The 21,333-nt window shown below is 56.9% G+C and overlaps 1 protein-coding gene across 1 annotated transcript in view; it reads right to left on the reverse strand.

The window, feature by feature from the left end:
• Positions 1-21,333, reverse strand: part of KIRREL3 (kirre like nephrin family adhesion molecule 3) — a gene marked incomplete at its 3' end in the record, with an annotated part of 312,023 nt that overhangs the window by 1,130 nt on the left and 289,560 nt on the right. The window contains exons 8-13 of the mRNA XM_085313430.1: positions 8,755-8,903; positions 8,185-8,312; positions 5,341-5,467; positions 3,268-3,368; positions 2,940-3,138; positions 1,705-1,740 (exon numbers count right to left, since the gene is read on the reverse strand). Coding sequence (XP_085169556.1) covers positions 1,705-1,740; positions 2,940-3,138; positions 3,268-3,368; positions 5,341-5,467; positions 8,185-8,312; positions 8,755-8,903 — 740 coding nt within the window. The remainder of the gene's footprint in view (positions 1-1,704; positions 1,741-2,939; positions 3,139-3,267; positions 3,369-5,340; positions 5,468-8,184; positions 8,313-8,754; positions 8,904-21,333) is intronic.

Consider the following 21,333-nt stretch of genomic DNA (forward strand, 5'->3'; position numbering starts at 1 on the left):
ACCGCCCCACCACCACCCGCGGCACCTCGTTGCCCCGCTCCCGCCCCGCGGCAGCTCGGGCCGCAGGCGAGGCGATCGCGAGGCCGATTTGCCCGGCCCCCGAGCCATCTCGACGCGGCCACCTCCCGCCGGCGATGGAGGAGCCCGAGCGGCAGCGATCCGCCCTTTGCAAGGACGTGGCGACGGCTAACACGGCCGCAGAGCCCAAGCGCTAGGGTCTTCCTCGCCCGCCGGTGGCCGTAGCAGCCGCGACCGTCTCGCAGCGCCCGCAGCTCCTGCCTTTCAACCTTCTCGAGGCGCCGACTTCGGGGGTCACATCCTTACTGGCTCCATCTCCCCGGGTGGCTTAGGGGACTGCAACTCCGCCGGCACCTTCACCGCAGGCACTTTGCAATCAGGGAAGAGCTTCTCCATTGCTAGCCAATGCCAGCAGGGCTAGGAGGGTATAAAGCCTCCTCACGTCACCCCTTCGCAGCGGCCACGGCGCCTAGCGGGTCCTGAGCCCTCCCTCGGGAACCGCGCTGGACTAGCAGGGCGACCCCTCCGCTTCCTTAGTCCTAGACGAGACGGTTAAAAAAAAAATCGGGCTGCTTGAGTGTGGCCTCGTGTGCTCGTGCTTGATCCAGAAGGAGCCTTTAACCTTCGCTGCTCAGCTCGGTGTTTGAAGCGACGCAGCTTGTGGTTTACGCTGATGCTCTTCGCTTTCCGGCTTGCTCGCGGTTTTTCTGCTGGTCCCGCCGTTTGTCACTTGCCAGCTGAGCCAGGCCACGGGCGCCGTGACTCACGCGGCCTTTCCGCCTCCCTCGGTGGACGGCCAAGCCCCCGCCGCCGCCGCCGAGAGCGCTCACCACGGCGGTGCAGGTACCTCCCCGGGGGCACCTCGGGAGAACGGGAGCTCCCGAGTGCTCCGGGAACCCAAACGGGAGCTCGAAAGAGCAGAGGCCAGMGCTGGTCCTGGCTGTCCCGAGGAGCTCACCTCAAACGCGACGTCTACAACGGACCAGCTGAGCCGTGGCCAGAAGACCTTGGGATTTTCTCCTCCGGTTAGCCTAGCACCCACCAACGCGCCGCCGGACGGTGGTAACTCACGGCAGGATTTCTGCAAATGCTTGGTCCCCCTCCCCGCCCCGGGGAAACGTGGGGTGAAAAGGGTGAGGACGCCGGAGCCGGGGGCCTTCGGGAGCGCTTGCTGGCTCGGAGCTTTGGGGAAGCAGGTGGTGACGGTGACCGACGCCACGAGCGCCCAGGGCYCTCCCGGGCCGCGAGACCGTGAGCAGCGGCAACGGGGCAGCGACGCGGTCCGGTGGCCGGGACGGCGAAGCGCCGCCCGAAGACGACGCGAGCCGACGAGGAGCAGTTTGCTGGCTACGTGCGTGTCCCCCCCCCAACCCCACCCCAACCCCGAGCCCTGCTCCGGCCGGAGGACGCACGGAAGGCAGCTCCCCGGCGGAGGGGGCAGCTGGGCCGCGGAGGGGGCGGCGCAACTCGCCCCGGGTCGGGGCAGAGCTCAGACCGCCGCCGCTCCCGCCTCCCGCTCCGCACCCCAAACCGCTGCCCCGTACTCCCTGCACCTTTCCTACACCCCCCCTTGCYGCCCTGCCTGCAGCGCCGGAAAGGCAGAGCTAGGAGGAAGCCGCCGGATCCTAAGGGGCGGTAGCGGCTGGGGAATAACTCGCATTCACCGTCGGCTCCTGATTTCCGTACCTGCGTGCATACCAGCTCCCGATTTCATTTCCGTACCTGTTTGAAAATAAAGCAAGTGTCCACAGCCTCGCACGGCCCAAGCGCGCACGCCGGCGCTCCTGAGCGCTCGGCCCTCCGCTCCRCTGTCGGTTCCCGCGACGTCCTCTGCCCCCCGACGGCGTCGCCTGCCCCGGGCCGCAGGGACCGCTCCCGGCGCGGCGCYGTCCTTGCGGCGCCTTAGCGGGCAACGCTCAGACCTCGGATGCCGAGCCGGCTACGCCGGGAACCCCGACCCGGCCCCGCCGCCCCCGCGGAGCTGCCCGGCCACCCTCCGCCGGGCCGCGCGGCCTTGCCGCTGCGCGCTCTCCGCCTGCCAGAAGACCTGGAGAAAACCGCTGGCTCTGTTTGAATTGGAAGAAGCCCAAGGCTAATTTTAAGGGGTTCATTTAGCTCTGATTTAATCTGGACGGCAGCCTTGCCTATAAATCACAGCTTAATGAGAACAATCCACCTGCCTGCCCTGGTATTTAATAAAATAGAAGAGAACTGGAGTCCCTCCAGGAGCTAAATATTCCTCGCGGAGCTGGCTCCCTCCCTCGCTACGGAAAGCCCCAGGAGAGTGGAAATCCCTCGGCCAACCCAGAAATCCCGTCCGAGTCGCTTAATCTGCCTTCGAGGCTGCTCGGTGAGCCCCGGCCCCGCCAAAACACGTGCTGGCATCGCATCTGATGGCCGCTGCACGGTGCCGTTGGGTGGGATGCAGTGACCATCAGCTCAGACGCCTTCCTCCCGCTGCCTGCGCTGCGGGGCAGTGGGGTTCGGTAGGAGAAGCTACTCCTGTTTCTCTACGGATACGAGCGATCCTCCRGCCCACGGCAGTGGCATCATCTTATGCCGTGGGGCAGGGAACAAGAGGCAGAGCTGCCCCACTCCAGGCCTGGTCCATGCCCTCTGGCTTCGGCAGGCCAGGCAGAGCGGGGCGATACCCTAGCAGTGCCGGGTGGCAGAGACTTTACAGGGCGTTTACAGGCATCTCCTCATCCCTCTGCCAGACCCTACGGATGGCAGTTCTACAGCTGGCATGGCTGGAATATTTTCCCTATCTTTCCTAGTTTCCTCTTTCAACACCCCAAGAGCTTTCTGGAGGACTTCGTGCCTCTCACAACATCTGCCCACTCTCACAGCCTGGCCAGGAACTAATTCCCGCTGCCGAACGGTCCCCGCTGGCTCCTCAGCCCCGCGGCAGTGATGCCCACCTTGCTCTTTGAGCCGGATGATCTCTGTGTCTGAGCCAAAGCTGTTCCAGGCAGTGCAGTTGTAAATGGTTTGGAAGTCGGCCCGGACGATGTTGCTGATGGTCAGCGTAGAGATGACGCCCTCATCCGTGCTGACCGTCTCCACCGTGTAGCGCCCAGAGGTCCCAGACTCCAGGACGTTCTCCTTCCAGGACCAGGCCTGCCAATTGAGAAGAGGGATCAGACTGGGGCAGGCAGAGCTTGCGGTTCGCCTGCCTTAGGGCACCCTAAGACACGCAATGCGTGGCAGACGCCCCRAGAGGATGCTGGCCCGGACCATGCTACTCACGATGCGGTCCGGCGGAGGGGTGCTGCGGATGAAGCACTTGATCTGCCCCTTCTGGCCGTGCAGGGCATGCTGTGTCTGCGTGCTGGAGATGATGGGCGGCCCTGCAAGAGAGAGGAGAGGGATGCTGGCTTCTCCCACGGAGAACTTCTCCCTGGCTTCTGCCTGGTGACAAGGGGAGAAATARCGAGGCCACTGAAGGACACGGAGGTCCTCAGATGGATGGACGTTCRGACATTTGGATGCAGCGCTGTCCTCCTCAGCCCCCTCGCTTGGCAGAGCTAGCTGCACGGGGCGGGTAACGTGGGGGGATGTTGAGCAGCACAGGGATTTAGGGACGCTGCCAGCACACACAGCCCGCAGGGAAATGTCCCTGCGGCTCCTTGGTGGAAACCTCACAGCAGCAGGGAAGCAAAGAGGCCAGGAGCATGGCTTGGAGGTCTTGGGTCTTCGGCAGGCTGCTGGGCTGAGACCRTTGCTTTGGAGATGATCAAACAGTTTGCTGCTGTTTGCATACAGTKGTCCTACCTGTATGGTATTGGGAACGTCCGTGATCCTTTTCTTTGGAATAAAGGACATTTTGTTGCTGTTTTCTGCCCAAATGTTCTTCTCTGAGATGTTTTCCTAGGCATGCTCACAAAATGCATTCTCATTGATACATCCGTGAAAGCCCATCTTTTAGAAGGAGATTTCTGTGCATTCCTTGCTTTGCCATGATTTTAAAAGCCCACTGGGACCTTGGGTGCTTCTGAGCGTGGTTGACTGCTGCCAGGTCCTTTAGGAGGAACACAACAGCACCTTGCCTTCTTGAAACAGCTCTTTCCAACCATGTCCCAGCGTGATGCCTTCCGATTCTGTGGCAATTTCAGCTAGTTTTGGCCTTCAACCTCCACGTATGGAGCATTTTGCAAGAGCAAAATGGCACGTGGTGCCTGGAGAGCTCCTGCTGGCAGCTGGCTGCGACAGGCAGCTGGCTTTAAAGGTACCTTCTTCATCCTGGAGAAGACGCTTCCAGGCCGTCATGCCCTCAGCGTGGCAGGAGGAACGTGGGCTGAGCTTTTTTTGGCTAACTACACACACGCTAGCAGATGATCGGGCCGCCCCGCGGGCTGCCGGCTCCGCTTGGCCGCACTGCCTGCTGATGACCCCAAGCCAAAACCAGTGACCCGCTCTGTAGGCCAGGCCTAAATAATAATAATAATTAAAAAAAAATTGGTTCTTTTTATTTTGGCAGTTGTATATTAGCTACAAGTTCTGGAAGTGCTCCAAGACTGGGCGACGCTGCAGAAAAATGGCTTAATGATCATAAAAAGGATCATTTTCCCCAAGGAGAGTGGATTTTAAACGGCGCAAGTGCCAGCGGCTTGGGGTTTTATTATTGCTCATCATCAGGATAACGGCACACGACTGCAGASCGTTCGCCAAACGCAGAGGCCCGGAAATAACTCGCAGCCCGCCTGGCTCTTTTCCTYTACGCAGGCTCGCGCAAGGCATGTTTAGACTGGAAAGACTGGAAATCATCASCGGCTGCTGCAGCATCCCGGTCAGGCCACGGATAAACTACAGGGCTGCGAAGGRCTTCCCGGGCCGCGTCCCGACGCCGTGCCGGGGGACACCCAGGCAGCCGCGCAGGGGTAACGCAGCGCCGTTTTATCTCACGGGTATTTCCACGTGCGCTCGGAGAGAGCGCTGAGCTCCTGGTTCGGATCCGGGCTCAATTCCCGGCTTCYGAGCTGTACAAGGGCAACGGCAGCGCTCTCCGGCCTTGCAAGGGTTTTGCAAGATGGATCTATGAAAGGTTGCGAGATGCCTGCTCCCAGCTCCTCCTTGTTCGTGATGYAGAACCAGATTTCAGCGAATGTTGGTCTTTGCAATGCTGGGTCTYGCTGCAGCCGACGAATCTCCTAGCRAATGAATGCAGCCCCGCAAACCCAAATCCCTCATATTGCCCGCAGAGCAGGATCCTCCCAGATCAAGCAAACGCCTTCAAAACTCACGGGAAACAATCTGTGAAAGCAACAGGGACAAAACTACGAGACACCAAAGACAGAATAACAACACAAAAGCAACAGGTACCGTTGACGGTCAGCGTAACCTCGCGTTCGCCCGCACCAACCCGTGGGACCACTGCTCGGCACACGTATTTCCCAGCGTCTTCCTGGCGGACGGACTTCAGCGTCAGCTTGTTCTCGTTGCTCAGGACCTGGAAGAGAGGAGGGGATTGCTTTCAGGACGGGCAACGGGAAGTGCTAGATGCCCAGGGGAAACACTACTATTCGAAGTGACTAAGCTCATCACCTAAAATGGCATGGAAGCATCATCTATTGCTGTTGGCCARAGAATAAGGAAACTACCCAGCTGAGGGGGAAATACAAGTCCTGTTTTCATGCATTTGAATTTTTACAACTTCCTGTTTTGCAAAAAAACCCCATAGGAGTCCAAAAAAATTCAAGGCACAGGGGAAAAATTTTGGTGATGATGTTCCTCTATGCCAAAGATGAATCATCCAGAGTGACGACTTTGTCCACTTCTAACCACAGCAAAGCCCACGAGGAGGACCAGAACCAAACTCTGAGGTGCAGGAAAGCAATGACACCTAACYGCTTTGTAACTAGGAGCAGAAAAGCTTTCAAGAGAGCCACGCTCCACACAACCATATTTCCACAGCGGCAGGACAGGCTGCCAGGCCTTCTTCGGACTTGGTGATTTCAGAAAGCAGTGAGAGACCAAGCTGGAGAGCTGGCAGCCCGCYGGGATCTGGGGTTCGATACCCTGAGAAATCGCAGCTGCTTTTGGCAAGCCCGAGCCCTCCTGATAAACCAGCTGCAAYGTGGCTGGTAGCTACGCTGCCCTCCTACCCGGCAGTGCAATTAGCAGATTTCAGTAAATCTYGGAAAGTGCTGAGGCCAAATGCTCTGGTGAAGCTGTCAGCAGAATCGCAGCACTGGTGGTATTTGAAAAACGTGGCCAGAGTAATTCCAGAATCACAGAATGGCTGAGGTTGGAAGGAACCTCTGGAGACCATCTGCTCCATCATCTGGAGATCACCTCCTCAGGCAGGGTCACCTAGAGCACRTTAGACAGGGTCGTGTCCGGGCGGGTTTTGACYGTCTCCAGAGAAGGAGGASACTCCACAGCCCCAAACCACAACCGCGGGTGCAGCCSTCGATCTGCTGACSCAAGGGGCTCGGCGAAAGGGGCGCTGGCTACGCCAGGCGGCGGGTTKRGGGGGGACAGGGCTGCAGGTGAGCCGGGCAGCCCCGGAGCGGATCGCACCCGCAACCCGGCAATAGTCGGAGAGAAGCCGTAACGTGGATTTTAATGCGTCTTCTCCTTCTAACCGCCCTGCGCCAGTGCCCACTGCGAAACCATCCGTGCGGGCTGCGGGGCTCCTCGGAGCGGGCTCAGCTGGCAGCAYCCCTGGGAGCGGGGACGGAGCCGGCTCTGCTGAACAGCACGAGCCTCTCCGCCGGGCTAAAACGGCTGGAGGGGTCCGTCGGGAGCCCTGCGGTTCGTGGCGYGCTCCAAGACAGCGCGAGTCAGCTAGAGGGAGCCAAATAAAAAGGGAGACGCTCAGACGATGGTGACAACCGAGAGCAACCGCCGCCGTGGGACGGGAAGGCACCCCGGGGTGCCTGACCCACGGGGATTCCTTCGTCTGAGTCAAGCCATCAGCTTTCCCCGGTCCGTAACTCCTTCCCGGGAGACAGCCTCCCCTGAGGCCGTTCCCACTTGGAAAAAACCACCCCAGCGGTTAACGCCGACGCGGAGGTGAGCAGCGCGACTCGGCCCGTTCAGCTCACTCTCACGCGAGCTCAGCAGCCTAATAATACCTAAYCCTGAGCTGCGCTAAGTCACCGTCACCTCACCGACTTCCTCTGCCCGGACGAAGGCGGAAGATGCCTTCAAGCACAGGCCTGCGCCTGCCTCGGGCAGCTACCGCTTTCAAACGAGTTTAACTTCTGAGCCACGTTCAGGAGGGCTGGCATCTCGTCCCCTGTCCTAATTTCAAATACAATGCAGGAACGAGCGGATTGAGGAAAGATGTGCTTATAATTCTAGGACTCACCACCGAAACAGCCCTTAAGCGCTGCAGCAGCTTTTCCACCTTAAAGCTTGTTCCTGCTGAAGCCAAGGGCAAAACCTCCCTTGACRGCAACGGGCCCCAGATCAATTAAAAGGAGAAAAGTTCCCCAACAGCTTGGAGATACGGGACAGGAGAGCGCAAAGGAGAACTGAGCAAAATTTTACGGCACCCAAGACCCGRGTGCAGCTTAGAAGGTGGCTCTGCATGTTCCTCCTTGCTAGGACTTGACGGGGCAGGGCCAGATAACCCGCCGCCTTCTTTCCTCCGGCATCCTGATCTCTGGCAGCCTCGTTTTCCCTTTGCCTCTCCCGAGATGGGGCGGCTCTGGGATGAACACGCTGCCGCAGTAGCTAACCAGGGGGGAGGACACCTGGCCGCTGGAGCAGCTGGACTGTCACAAGTCAGGTGAGAGGTGGAGAAGCGAGTTCTTGAAGCTGCTCAGCCAAGTTCCCTGGGCCTCCAGGCTAGTGCACGGCCTGCGTGTCCAGCCTGCCACCAAAATGCCTCGTGAAATCGCGTGCRCTTTTATCGAAAAATGTTACAAAGGTAATAAAAACTTTACTGCTTTATGCACTTCTCTGGACTAACYGTGGACCTTCGCCGCAGCCTCACTGACCAGGACTGGTGGCCTGAGAGCCACTGCTCTGCAAGGCCATGCTAGCCCCTTCAAGCGACCGGCTTTCGGAGCAGCCTCGCAGGGCCAGCGTGTCCAGGCAGCRTCTCCCAGCCCGTAGGTAGGGCCCGTGGGATTTGCTCCTGGACGGGGAGCTTAACGCAGCGATGCCTTGGGTCCTGCACGCACCATTCCCCACCACCCCAGCAGCGACTCTTACCACGCCTGAGCCTCGCTTCATCCACACAATGGTGAGCGACGGGTTCCCAGTCCAGGCGCAGTTGAAGACCGCGTCTGAGCCCAGGTCAACGAGGAGGGACTGCGGTTCTGTCGCCATCCGGGGCCCAACTGTACAGGGGAGACCGGCATCACTCCCAGTGACGGGCTCTGGCAACCACAAGCCCTCAAACCAAACGGTCACTGTGTCAGAAGAAGCTAAGGAGGGTCCTGATGTAACCGTGGGTCACAGCTGCATACGGCCTCCAAATAAACTAGAAGAGCTAGAGCCAGGTGCCTGCTTGTGCAGTCCCAGAAATGCCGGTGGCTCCCGGAGGGACCGCTGCCTCCAGGGCTGTGCACTCACAAGGCTGGAGTCCCGTCAACAGCTCTGCAGAGCGTTTACAGCGTCTGCACTGCAAGGGAGTCCCGGCCACTCTGGGACTGGCAGAGCCAGCCAAGGAATTTCATGTCCCCTTCCCACTAACTCTTGGCAGCTCTGCCGGCCCTGCTATTAGATGCCGTTTCTAAACCTGGTCCTTGGAAGTCGGTCTCGAGCTGGCAGGTTACTTACAATAGACGTCCACGGTCCTGCTGATGTTGGTGCTGCCCAGGGCGTTGGTAACCTCACAGGAGACCGGCTCGAAGAAGAAGGTATGGTCCACGATGGTTTCATAGGAGTCACCAGACGCTTCCTTTATTACCTGGCCTTTCTTTGCCCACCTGCGGTGTGAGAAAGAGCGGGATTGCGTTGCTGTTTTGTGTTGTTTGTTGTGTGTCCCTGTTGGAATGTTTTCAAAATAAACCAAAATTCCTATTTCCCAAGGAAAGCCGGTTTCACYGGAAATAAAACTTTATTCCTCAGGAATGCAGGAGGCAACGGGTAGAAGAGCTTGGTGAYGGGAGAGGTGGGACAGGACACGTCTCAGAAGATGGGGAACATGGTGCCAGGACAGAACAGCCACTTGTTGAACACCTGCCAACCAGCGCTGTTGGTCCTTCCACGCCAAAACCAGTAAAAACTTTTTCAGCTTCCCCCTCCTTCCACCCTTCCCCCCCTTCTTTTTTTTTTCCCATCAAGGAGAACTTTTATCCCTYTGAGGCAGCTGAAATAACGTTACCCTGAACACCAAGCTGGCATTTGCAACACTGCAACTTGCAAATTGTCTTGGAGAACAAGCTGTCAACTCAGCACTCGAATTAAGCTGCTGTTTGCCAAACGATGAGCAAACGTGACCTAATGGGGCACCATCTGGCAACCTGCCACTCTGGAGTGGGTGGAAAAGATGGGAAGATGCTGTCAGCCTGCGTGAGGCTCCCGCCACTCTTTGGGGGAAGGGAAAGAAAGCACAGAAAACAGCCTAGGGTGGGAAAAAATAAGAATAGTAAGTGTACTGGCAAAACCGACGGTTAAAGTAGAGGGAAGCGGATTTCCCCGAGGAACCTCTGCCCGTGTTTGTCTTGGGGGGGGTGTTTGCTTCTGGTTCAACCAGATGGGATGGGAGGGGATGTTTGGAAAAATTGGATGGGTTGGGAAAGACGCAGGTGCCGGGAGCCTGCTCTCGGGGCATGGGGCGACTTCGAGGCGTCTTCCTGGATCAATCCTGGTGACCTCTCCAGCGCTCCGCGAAGTGGTTCGAGGAGGGCAGCAGCTGCTCTGCAAACCTCCGGYGTTGCAAATTAGTCCCTAACATCCCCCTCCCGCCAGCGCTGCAGCCTAGACCATCACCCAGCCCTGCCACCCTAGAGAGCAAAGAACGGCCAGGACCACTGGGGAGGCCAACGGCAGGACACGAGTCCACCACGGCGTGGTGGAGCTCTGCGCGGCTCGCGGGGGCCGAGAAGAAACGGCTCCTCGGCTCCTCCTCTTTGGGCCGCTGGTCGAAGGGGTCCGAATCCACCTTTGCCAACACTCGAGGGGAGCAAGGAAGAAAGGAAGGTAGGGAGAACGTCAGGGAGAAGGTTGGGAGGTTAGAAAGGAAGCTAGAAGGGAAGGGAAAGGCAAAGGCAAGGGGGGAGCGTTYGCCAACTCTTCTACTGCCAGGAACCCGGGGACTCGTCGCGTCTCCTGCAGACAAGAGCGCGGCGCTCTACGTATCTGTCCAAAACCCGCTGCGTCTGCAAAAGCCGCTTTCCCCTGCGYGCAGATGCGTTGCAAAAAGCCATTTTTTTCGTGTGTGTGCTTCAGCGGAGCTCGAGGGTCTTGCTCCGCTCTTCCAAGCTTTCACGCTCCCGAATCGACGCGGCTGAGCAAGCACCACGGACCTCTTGTAACGCCGAACCGCTTCCTAACGACAGCCGCCGCCAACCCTCGGCGAAGCTTCCCGGGCCGTGCCGGCGGGCTGGCGCGCCGTCGCCTCTTTCCGGGCCGGCCGCCCGGCCGCGCAGCCCGTCTCGGAGCCCGCGAGGGCGTTTGCTCGCTTCCCCCCTTCCCCTTCTTGCGGTTTCCACCTAGGATCTCTCACCGCTCCGGCACCCAGCCCGGCTCCACGGCAGCTTCGTGGGCTTCTTCCGTTTCCAGCCCCTACCTCGAAGGCCCCGTCGGCCGCCCCGCGCCCTTCGTGCCGTCTCCCCGTTTCAACCTTCTTTCTCCTCTCCGGGCCGAGTCTCGTTTTGCTCTTTCTTCGCCCAGATTTCCGCCGGCCTCTCTGCAGCGAGCGCCCAGGCCAGCGCCTCCCGATTCAGCGGCTGCTGGAAATGCAATCGGCCTCGACRACGGCGGAAAGCGAGATTTCACCCGGCAAGCGGGTACTCCGGTCCGAGCTTCCAAGGGGTTATTACAGAGAGCAATGAGAAAAAAAGCGATTAAATAATAATAATAAAAAAMCTCTCTTCTGCTGGGTCCTTTTAACACTTAAAAATCAGAGGGAAGAGGGACGCATCGCCAAGGAGACACTCTCCGGAGAAGCAGCGTTTTTCCGGCTCCGTCGATCGCTTCCCGGCCAAGAGCGCAAGCCAATGAAGCGAGCCAGGTTTTACGCTCCGCGGCGCCCGCCGGCAGYGCCCGGGCTCCCGGAGCGGATCTCCCGAGCCGGCGGCTGCTCCCGGCGGCTGCAACCCGGGCAAGCGGTGCGTATCGTCATTTTTAATTAACGGTGCAAAACGAAACAGTGCCTGGCCATATAAATCGTGTTTACCAGAACCGACTTAAAATAGATATATATTTTCCTGGATGCATTTTAATTGCCTAATAAAAGGGCTGAGAACACCCACAAATACCTTAAATAACCGCACGGCTCAYGGAATGAATGAATTAACGTTTCGTTCCGGGGAAGGGCTATTAATTGCTACAAATTGCTCCGCGAACGGGTTTTGCTGCGTTATTGCCAGCAGTCCCTTCGGTTGCTAGCGGGCCCCCGTCACCCGCGGACGGGAGCCGGCTCGTCCCGCCGACGTCGGCCGTGCCGGGCAGCCTCGCGGCGGCCGATATCCCCCCGGGAGCGGCRTGCAAAGAGCCGGGCGGTCGCGCTGCCCCCCGCTCCCCTTTCGCACGGCTCCGGCGCGATGCATCGTGCAAATTATTCCTCTATTAAGTGCGAATTTCCATAACGGTGATATATGGGGTTACTCCTCCCRTCGGCTCCTTGCCTAATGAAGACGTGTGGGTCCCGGCAGAGCCCCGCGCGGCAGCCCGGCTCCCCCCGTGCCGACGCGGCGGGTTCATCTATCAGCCGCCGCGGGCGGCGGGGACCCTCTCCGCCTTCAAAATGACACGCCTGGGCCTTCCCGAGCTCCCGGCCCGCTTTGCCCGGCAGCTGGCAACCTCCCCACGTTGCTTTGCTTTTAGAGACAAAGCAGCAGCGAGGAAAAACTGCCGCCTTGGCCTGAATTTCGGGGGTTYGGGATGCCAGGTTTGAATCCCAGATGTGGATCTTGGAGGAGTTTGGATGCCTCCACCACCTCCGTGGGGTGGGCTTCACCCCTCGTCCTGCAGGCTCTTCCATGCATTTCATTTTCCTTGCCTTCATCGTCTGGACTTATCCTGCCGCACAATATACATGACTAATAGCTTAACTATTATTATTTCTTGCACAGAYCGGGTAATCCAATTTCAGCAAGCGGTTTGCGTTTCCTCAAATCATTTAACAGGATTATTCCTTCCTGGGGTCTTCTTACCCCACTCCACCCMCATAACTGAATTTCTTCAGCCAGATTTAGAGACTGGCTCCTAAAAGCGCTGATTCTCCTGACGTGTTTCTCCCCGCGTGTTTGGCGCACCGGTAGCGAAGTGAACCCGCCTGGGCCGCGCCGCTGCTCAGACTTGATCTCTGCAGCGCGAGAGGGCTTCAGCACCCACCMGTGCTGCCCTCTCGCTGGCACGGTGCTTCCAGGGACGGGTCATGGGGCAGGTTTCTATTAACCGTAGAAGCACAGAGGGTGACCAGCCTTGGACGTGATGAACAGCCAGGTCACTGCCCCTGATTTGGAYGTGGTGCTTCCAGGCTGAGATATCTCTTGCGGTTCCTCTGCTTCTCCAGCCCCAGCTCAGAGCTGACACACTGAGGCCCCCCCCTAAAATCCCTCCTTCCCTCCGCAACACCTGGTGTTGTCACCGCACCATTTGGGCTCGCTTTTTCGGCTCTGTTTGTCTGGATTTTGGCTTGCTCTGAGGTTGGTGGGAGGCAGAGCTCCTCCTCTGGCAGGTTCCCACTCCCGTCCTGCCAGAACAGTTAATTATTCAGAGCTGAACGGTGTCTAGATCAAACGATTCAAGTTAGGATTATCAACAGAGGCAACTGTGCTAGGAGGCGTGCAGCCCCAGGTGAAGACGGGCGAATACTAATTATGTGAGAATCTTCTTGAAGAAGATGCCAAGARCAGAGATGTCTGTGTAATCCAACATGGGCTCCTGCTGGCTAAACTGCGAGTAACTTGGGGATCTAGCAATTTATAAGGAGGAATAACAAATGACTTATCCAGAAATGCATTCCCTTCATGCTAATGCAAAAATACAGGCAGCATATGGGCAGAGCAGGAGAACAAAGTTACATGTTCACCAAAGGATCTGCTCATCTTTTCGCTAGAAAATGCTCACAATTTCTGCTCATCCATCCATCCATCCCCAAACTTATTCTCAAGTTGTTACTCTTGGACAAGCCTCTTGAATGTCCCTAGACTAGCCTGGTTCAACATCGCTCTCCTGAGCTGTGGAGTTTCTCATTTCACCAACAGACACTGTCTCCTCGAGGACAGGGCAAGAAACCAGGAGTAGCAGCCAGATCCTAAACACTAGTTTCATATTCCTGAGAAAATAGTCAAATGTGGCAGCATACTGATACAATGGACTGACCCACAAGTGCTATGTTATTGCATACAGGCTCTAGTGTAAAACAGTAAGAAACATTTCAAAAAAGAGAAGTCTCCAAAAGTAAAAACCCGTAAATCCTTACTTACAYACTTCAACAGCAAACCAGAGCTGAGCAGTAAGTGTTGCTTGAYGCTCTGCAGACAAATGGCCTCCTAATCCAAAGCCAACAGCTTGAGTTTCCCCTTTGCTTTAATATTTGCCAATAGCTTCCAGAGAGTTTGCATAGGAACGGAAAGCCAAGGATATCTTCAAGGCCTGAAGTTAATGGAGTTACTCCACGCTCTGACGTTGCATGAGGGCAGCACCCCGCGCGGGTGTTTTTGGGATGTGCCTAGCAAGGCCAGGGTGCTTTCTAAGGCAGACAGACAYGCAGGATGACTTCACGGTGCGGGGAGACGTGGCTCAGGATGACCAACCCATCCTTACCAGCAGYTTCCTGATTCCCGAGCCATTTAAAGCAGGATTGTGGAGGAAAGTCTCTCCCGCTAGAGGYTTCTCCAGCTCAGCTTGTGCCATGYATCACTATTCCCTTGTCTTCCCTCAGAGTTGGCTCTTTCCCAGTGAGCCCAGCCTGAATTCCCAGCTAGAGTAGGTTTGCGTGACATTTGCCCAAGCTCAGMAGCCGATCCACGAGTCATCAGCCTGCACGAGGCAGGATGAGCCCTCCGAAAGCCAAGGTCCAAGATCAGGCCTGTACTGAGGAAATAAATAACTGGGGCACGTGTTCCCGGGGGCTGAGCGGGACCCAATGGATCTATTTTGGGATGACGACRTCCACTGGGTCTTCTCAGGCTCCTGCTTCAATGCTGGCCTACATTTTGCAGCTCGTTCAAGTACAGACGGCGTTTCTAAGGACAGCGCTCCGAGAATTAGTCTGATGAATAATGACTGATGTGAACTGGAATCACCAACTCGCCGCTTGTTTACTGGAGCAGTGACAGTGACTGGGACAGAAGTAGATGGCAACGGCTTCGTTTTCCATTTCAACTTCGCTCTGTCCCCTGCAAACTGCAATAAAGGAGTTCAGAGGGAATCCAGAAGGGCTGAGGTGGGTGCAACCCCCTGCTCCCGTCCCGGGAAGGACCCACGGGACAGCTCTCACCACGCTCTGCCGCRTCGCTCACATCCACGTCCAGCTCACCTGTGCCATGTTCCCTACCCTGTGGCAGGAAAGCAGAAAACCCTCCAAAATTGCTGAAGGCATCTTAAATCARCGTCCCTTCCAACTCAGCAGCTGTAAGAGGATTCATTATTTATACCGCAGAAGCACAAGAGCTTAGCATATTTTAAGCTGTCTGAAATGACTTCGTGCAACTCTTTCTCAATTTTTTTTTTTAAACGAAACACACTGAGAAATCTCCGAGTCAAGCTACAGGGGGAAACCCTTTAGAAAAGGGAAAATAAAACAGAGGGAGTGRGGAAGAGGGAAGGAGGAAGGCCGTGACCTCGGCACCGGGCAGCAATGCCCATGAGCACCCCGGCGCGCTCCCCGGAAGAGGCCGGCGCGACCCCTAGACCTCGCGAGCGCTTGGGCAGACGTGCCTTGGCTACGGCCACGCGTGCYGGCTCTTCGTGCCCGGGCGGCACGGCCTGGCCCCGCGGGCGCTCGGGACACGGGCTCTCGGGCTCGGGGATCCACCATCGCCTGGAGGTGATGGTGGGAGGGAAGGGGAGGAGGCATCTCCGGTGCTTCACGGTACAGGCACGTGAGGCCGTATCCTTCAGACGCAGCGAGATAAGAGGTGCTGAGTGCTGAGTATCTGTTCTTTTTTTTTTTTGTCTCCCCCTTTTTACATTTTCAATTTATTCACAGCATCTCTAATTTCCTTAGATCTGAAGCCACCTCGTGAGGCTGGAAGGGAACGATATACAAGAAAGATGAGGGGGGAAAAAAAAACCCCTCCAGTAATCTTGTAAAAGTCAGTTTTGAAAAATCAATTTTCTTGTGTGACAAGATTTGCTTAAGGCTTCTCATCCTGTGAAATCAGCCCATCATCCTCCAGGAACACAGGAARGAGGTGGCGAGCGCCGTCCGGAATAACTCAGATTAAAGCCCGCTAAATTAGGCTTGAGAGGCCACCACCTCTCCYGCAAAGAGAGAGGAGACCCAGCCGGAGCAGCCAACGACGCTCCGTTCCCAATCACCCGGCCGGGCACGAGACTGCCTCGAAGGACCCACAGGCCTTAAAAAAAAAATAAAAATAATAATAAAAAAAAACTACGGGGGTATCTCACCCCGGGGTGCAAGCGCTTAGACCTCTCCGCTGCCGCTGCACCCGCTGTCCGCGGGAGCTGCCAGATGGGGCTGCTGCATCGCGAAGCAGATCTGAAGAATTCATTTCCCTGATTTTTTCCTTTTTTTTCTACATTTTTTCTATTTCCTCCGCTTTCATTTTCACTTCAGAGCAAAGGTCYGGTTGTCTGGGAGGAAGCTAAAAAGAGAAACCCAGGCAGGCAAGCAGAGATATAGCCAGGAAAAAYGTTACTGCGCCGATAACTCGAGACCTCGGTGTGCTTTGCATTCATCTCAACTCCTGCTTTAGCTGCGTTCTCCTCTGCCTATAAACGAGATTTATTCGGTTGCTGCCGTGAACCGCCCGCGGGCCCCTTCTCCGCCCCGTTCCCTCTCGCCTCCGCCGCCGCGCTTGGCCGCAGGAGGCAGGGCGAGAGGGGCCAGCGCCGGAGAGGGGCGGTGTGCGGCCCTCGGCCGGAGCGGGAGCGGAGGSAGGCAGGGAGCGGGGAGCGGCGGGGCCGCAGCCCATTAAACGGGACCGTTCACTGCTCCTCCGTGAAAAAAATTGCCAACGAAAGGCAACGAAATCGCTCCATCAGCCTTCCGCGATCCAGCAATCCCTTCTGGCCTTTACAGCCCGTGGCTCCGCGAATGCACCCTGCAGCAGCTGCGTGCAAGAGGTAGGGACAACCCCGGTGTCACTCCGAACGTGCCTTCTGCCGGCCTTTCGTCCCGCGAATAGAGACGCTGCGCACGTCCGGGAGGCCAGTGCCCGCTCCTACGAACCGCCCCTTCGCTGCTCGGCGTACGCAGTGCCAAGCCAAGCCGCTTCACGCGTCCCAGCAAGCTTCCCAGGCACGGCAGTGCCGGTCCCAGCAGGACACGGGGCCTTCGCTCTAGGAGAACTTGGCTTCTCCATGGTGGCCTGAAGCACCTTGCTGCCTTTTCTGGGCAGAAATTCTTTCCCAGCAGGTCCCAGAAGTGTGCAAGTAAGACCTCAACCAGAAAGAGCTGCAATGCTCTATGGAGTTGGAGCTTTACCTTGAGCTCATAGGTATCAGGTGCAATTTTTTCTCCATCCACCTGAACCCCAACAAACATGACGCTTTTCCCCACCACTGTTCCCGGCGGCCGCTGACTTCACTCGAGGCTTGGGCTCTTCCGCCCCGACGCCCCGCTTGAGGCTGGGGTGGGRAGTGTCCAGCCCGCACGCCCAGCAGCGCGAGGAGCCCGCGGAGCAGGCAGCGCTGGCTCTCTGCAGAGAGGCAGCGGGAGGTCAGGACACCGTCTCCCATCAGGTGCGTTCAAGCGCCGCCGCATTTAAAGCAAACCTCTTAAGAAGCGGTTGAGTTAATATTTGATGAGCGACAGCATGCTGCTGGTTCAAAGAGAAAACAGTGTTTTCCRAACAAAAAGGTCCTGTCTGCAGAGCGGAGCGCACCGAGCCAACAAGCAAACAAGCCTCCCTCCGTGCCCTCCTGCCGCACGAGCGCGCGGAGCCGAGGCCGCGGGGTTCCCGCGGGCCGGCTCCGAGCTGCGGCACGGCCTGACCGCGCAGCCTGCGACGGGGCTGGACCCTGAAACGCAGCGGCTGTGGTTCACCAAACCAGCTGATGCAGAAAGATCTCCACCGCCTTTGGCTTCAGCCCAGCTGGAGCTCGCTCGGACTTTAGGAAAAGCATCGGTGGTCTGAGAGCCTGCCAGCGTGCAGCGACGTCGCTTGAGCTTTGCTCGGACACGTGAAGCCTCCTGTGATCCCATCAGCGCTGCAGAGCACAGCAGAGGGGTCTTCTCCCTGGTGGGACCCTGCTGCTATGGGGTGTTGATGGTGGTGGGGGAAGCCACCCCTTCCTCTGCCCTTCGCCTCCTGCCTCCGCCAGCGCGTTTGCCGGCAGAGCAGCCCGGAGCCGCCGGGCCGGGCTCGAGGCCACGCAGGAGCGACGGCGGCCGGCTCCTGCAGCCAGCCCAGGCAGCGAGCACGCACGCGTGCGTGCAACCCGCCCAGGCTGCTCTCTCCTCCGACAAGGCGCTTCCCACGCGCCGCGGCCTCTCGGCGGACGGCTCCGGGATGGAGCGGGCGCRAGGAACACGGGAATTTACTGACTCTCTTTTGCTGCGAGCAAACAGGCAAGAAAGGGAAAGCGCGAGAGAGTAATTAGCTGTCGCCGCTGTTCTGCCACCTGTGATGGTGGGTAAAATTAATGGAAAGCAACAGAAGTCGGGGCTACGTGAACTGACTCACAACCAGGCCTCCTCTTTGCTCACTTCAGATCTCTCTATTCGCCAATCTTCCCTTGGCTTTTGATGTCTGTTGTGTGTCTGTGGGGTGTTTTTTTGCTGTTATTATTTATCGCTCGCGGTAAGAAAGAGAATCTTTAAAGTGGCAGAAGAAAATGGGGAAGTTAAATATTGCACGAGGCAGAGTCCCGCAGCCCTTCGGGCTTCTGCGGTGAGGRTTATTTTTGCGGAGGGCTGGGGAGCTGGCGCAGGCAGGGCAGTAATAAACATCTCGCTCTCGTGCACGGACGCGGCGTTCTCCTCCCCGAGGCGGGCAGAGACCTTTGCAAGTAACGTTAGCTCCGTAACCACGGCGGGGGCCRTTCCCAGCCAACCGAGCTCCCGCGGCGCGCGGGGCCGACGGCCAGGCGCGGACGGAGGAGGAGGGACGCCGCTGCAAGGCATCGGGCTCGGAAACCGTCCAACATGCCGGGCAGCTCGAGGGCTCCCCCCCCGGCCCAGGGTGGGCAACGCCGCGGGCGGAAGCACCCGAAACGCCTGCGGACAGGGATGCTCCTTGTAAGGGGATCGCTGCCGCCGGAGCAAGGCGCTAACAGGTTGAGATGGCAGCAAATTTATGACCGAAGGTTCTGGCTTTTTCTCCCATTAGAAAATGCCACTGAGGGCAAACGGGAACATTTTGCGGGAGCCTGTCAATTCTGACAAAATGTCATTTAAARCCCCCTCGGAACAGAACATTTTCCGCTACGGCTGTAGCTTTCCACTCYGACGCCGGGAACGGAACATTTTTGAGTTTTCATTTCTAAACAGGCTTTCGCTATATTAAAAAAACCCCATATGTGATGCATTATATAAGAGAGAACACGAACAAAACCTCTTGCGGGGAAAGCAGCTGTCTTGATTTTATCAAACCTCTGCTCTTACCCTGACTGCAGCGTGGGGCTGAGGGAGGGTTGGTCTCCCGGGAAATTCTCTTCGATGTTTCTCCCAGCTGGAAAACCCCGGTGCTGCAAACCCGGCGCGAGAACCGCCCCGTCCGGCCGGTGCCAGGGCAAAGGAAAGGAGCCRGTGCCCCGCGCTGGCGATGCCACCCGCCGCCACCCTTGGGCAGAGCCCTCCGGCCGGCGGCTCTGGGCGCCTGGGACGTGGCGGTGGCCGTGGGACGCTCACGGCGGCCGGGACGGTGTCGCAGTGTCAGAGTCCGGTGCAAATTCAAGCAAGGTGGCAGCTTGCTTGCTTATTCAAAACCGGGACGGCACTGCGGAGTTGGCTGTGGATTTGTGCCCGGAAAAGGGGATTTATATTGTTTAGACATTTTCCTTTGTGTTCAGAACTGTTTACTGACAAACATATTGAGAGGTATTAAAAATAAATGTCGGCTGAAGACCAAGATCTGATATTTCTATCGGAGGATGACGGAAGCCACAGAAAATGTATATCAGAGTCGTTCTCTCCCCAGGGAGAMGAAATATCACACTTTCTTTCTGTTCCTGGTTTATTATCTATTGCTTGTTTTTTAAGGCAAAATAAGTTCATTTTCACCACCCAGGGGCTCTCRCTTGAATCTCTAGCCTCAAGCAAAGCCCCTCTCCCTTGGGAGACGYGAGCGGCGCCCGGAGTGACCTGGGGGACCCCATTCCCCACGCCACGCTCACGTTCTCCTGCCTTCGCACACCTCTGAGACCCACGTCTCAATCCCRGGGCTTTGCACGGTCCACTCCTTAATCTGTTCTCCTCCCTAGGTAGAGGCGAGGTGCAAAAAAAAGGTTGCTTGGCTCATGGTTTTCCCTGTCACAGCTGCCACTGCCTGCAGGCTGCTAATTCCAGTAAGATTTCCTCTTCCCATCGCTCTTCTTCTGGAGATGCCCTCAGAGCCGCTGCCTCCTTCATCCCTGTGTCAACAGGATGCTCTCGCAACACAGCGCCCTCGGCGAGGGCGTCGCTGCTCACCACGGGTCTTGCACGGCCAACATCCGGGCTGTACTCTGGAGGAGTAAATCTCTTTTTTTCTCTGGTTGTTTCAGCTCCAGATAGGATTCTCCAGTTTCTATATTAAAGCCTTAAACTCCGTCCTCTCCTCCCAGCTGTGATGTCCTGCTCCAGAGGATGCAGCGAGACGTCTGTCTCCTTTTCATAGTTGGTGAAGAGCTTTGGGATCTTTGGGGAGGGAACTGAAAGTTCTCCAAATCAATCAAAGCCATTAAAGGGAAGGAAGCCCTGCAGTGCGCTCCGAATCCTGTTTACTTGTCACAGTGGTAGCGAAAGAGCCTCATGTGATGTTAACATGCTAAGGGGAATTTAAGAAACGAAAAACTAAAAAGTGCTTGAATTTTTCATGCCTCTTTTTAAAAAATCCTTTTTTATGAGGAAATACAACCCCCAAAACTGTGCAATTAWTTTTGATATGAAAGCCCATCATGAGACGAAACGTGAAGCACTTTGTGGCAAAGTGGAGACCTCTGTGGTGCAAGGGACAGCGATGCTCAAGCAACYGAGAGGAGTGACAAGACACATGGCCTTGAGATGGGAAAGAAGACGGCTGCAGGCGGCACTTGCAGCTACAGGAGACAGCAAAACCCCTGCACTAACGAGGTGACACCAAGTGCAGCGGAAGAGCGTGGTGGGTTTGCGTGCTATTTGGTGGAGAAAAGCAACCCAGCACTGCTTTGGCTGGGGAGAGCCACATGCCCAGAGGGTGGAAATTGCTGGGACCTGGTCCCAAGAGGAAAGAACAAACCGAAACCTTTCAAGGTTGCTCTACCATGCACCAGGGGCTAGCTGGGGTTTAGCCCAGGGCAGAGCTGCTTTGGAGGGGAGAAGATGCAAGCAAAAGCCCCCTCCCGCTAAGGCAGAGCTGAGGACCAGGCCAGACGAGGTTGTCACGCTCTTGCCACAGTCTTGTTCCTTGGCCAAAYGCAGTTGTTTTGCTGTGGACTGTACAAGAAGCAATCAAGGTGTAACATGTGCGTGGGAAGTTCACCCAGGTATTTCCCCGGGTTGTCACACGCTTCTTTTTTCTTCCTAACTGTAAATATGAAAACAGGGCTATTCGTATCTTTGACATTAATTGACTTCTCAAATTAATAACTCTTCTGTGTAACTAGGAATGCAATTATTGCTTTGCTGTGCTGATAACAGATACCCAGCCGGAAGGAATCATTCCTACCAGCAAACTCGATTGCACTAATTAAGCTGTACGAGTCTAACAGGAGGTGGGTCATGGTAACCTGTCCCYGGAGGTGCCTCCTCCGTTATTATAAACTGCTGCTGTTGCAAAAACATAACTGATTGCATGCATTCGTGTGCATGCACGTAACTTCAAGTCAGCAGTGATGAACGGCTGATTACAGCGGCGGGACACGAGTATACGTGAT

The sequence above is a fragment of the Rhea americana genome, unplaced genomic scaffold (genome assembly GCF_003343005.1).
Source record: "Rhea americana isolate MKP2758 unplaced genomic scaffold, rheAme1 scaffold_385, whole genome shotgun sequence".
In the NCBI taxonomy this organism is placed as follows: Eukaryota; Metazoa; Chordata; class Aves; order Rheiformes; family Rheidae; genus Rhea; species Rhea americana.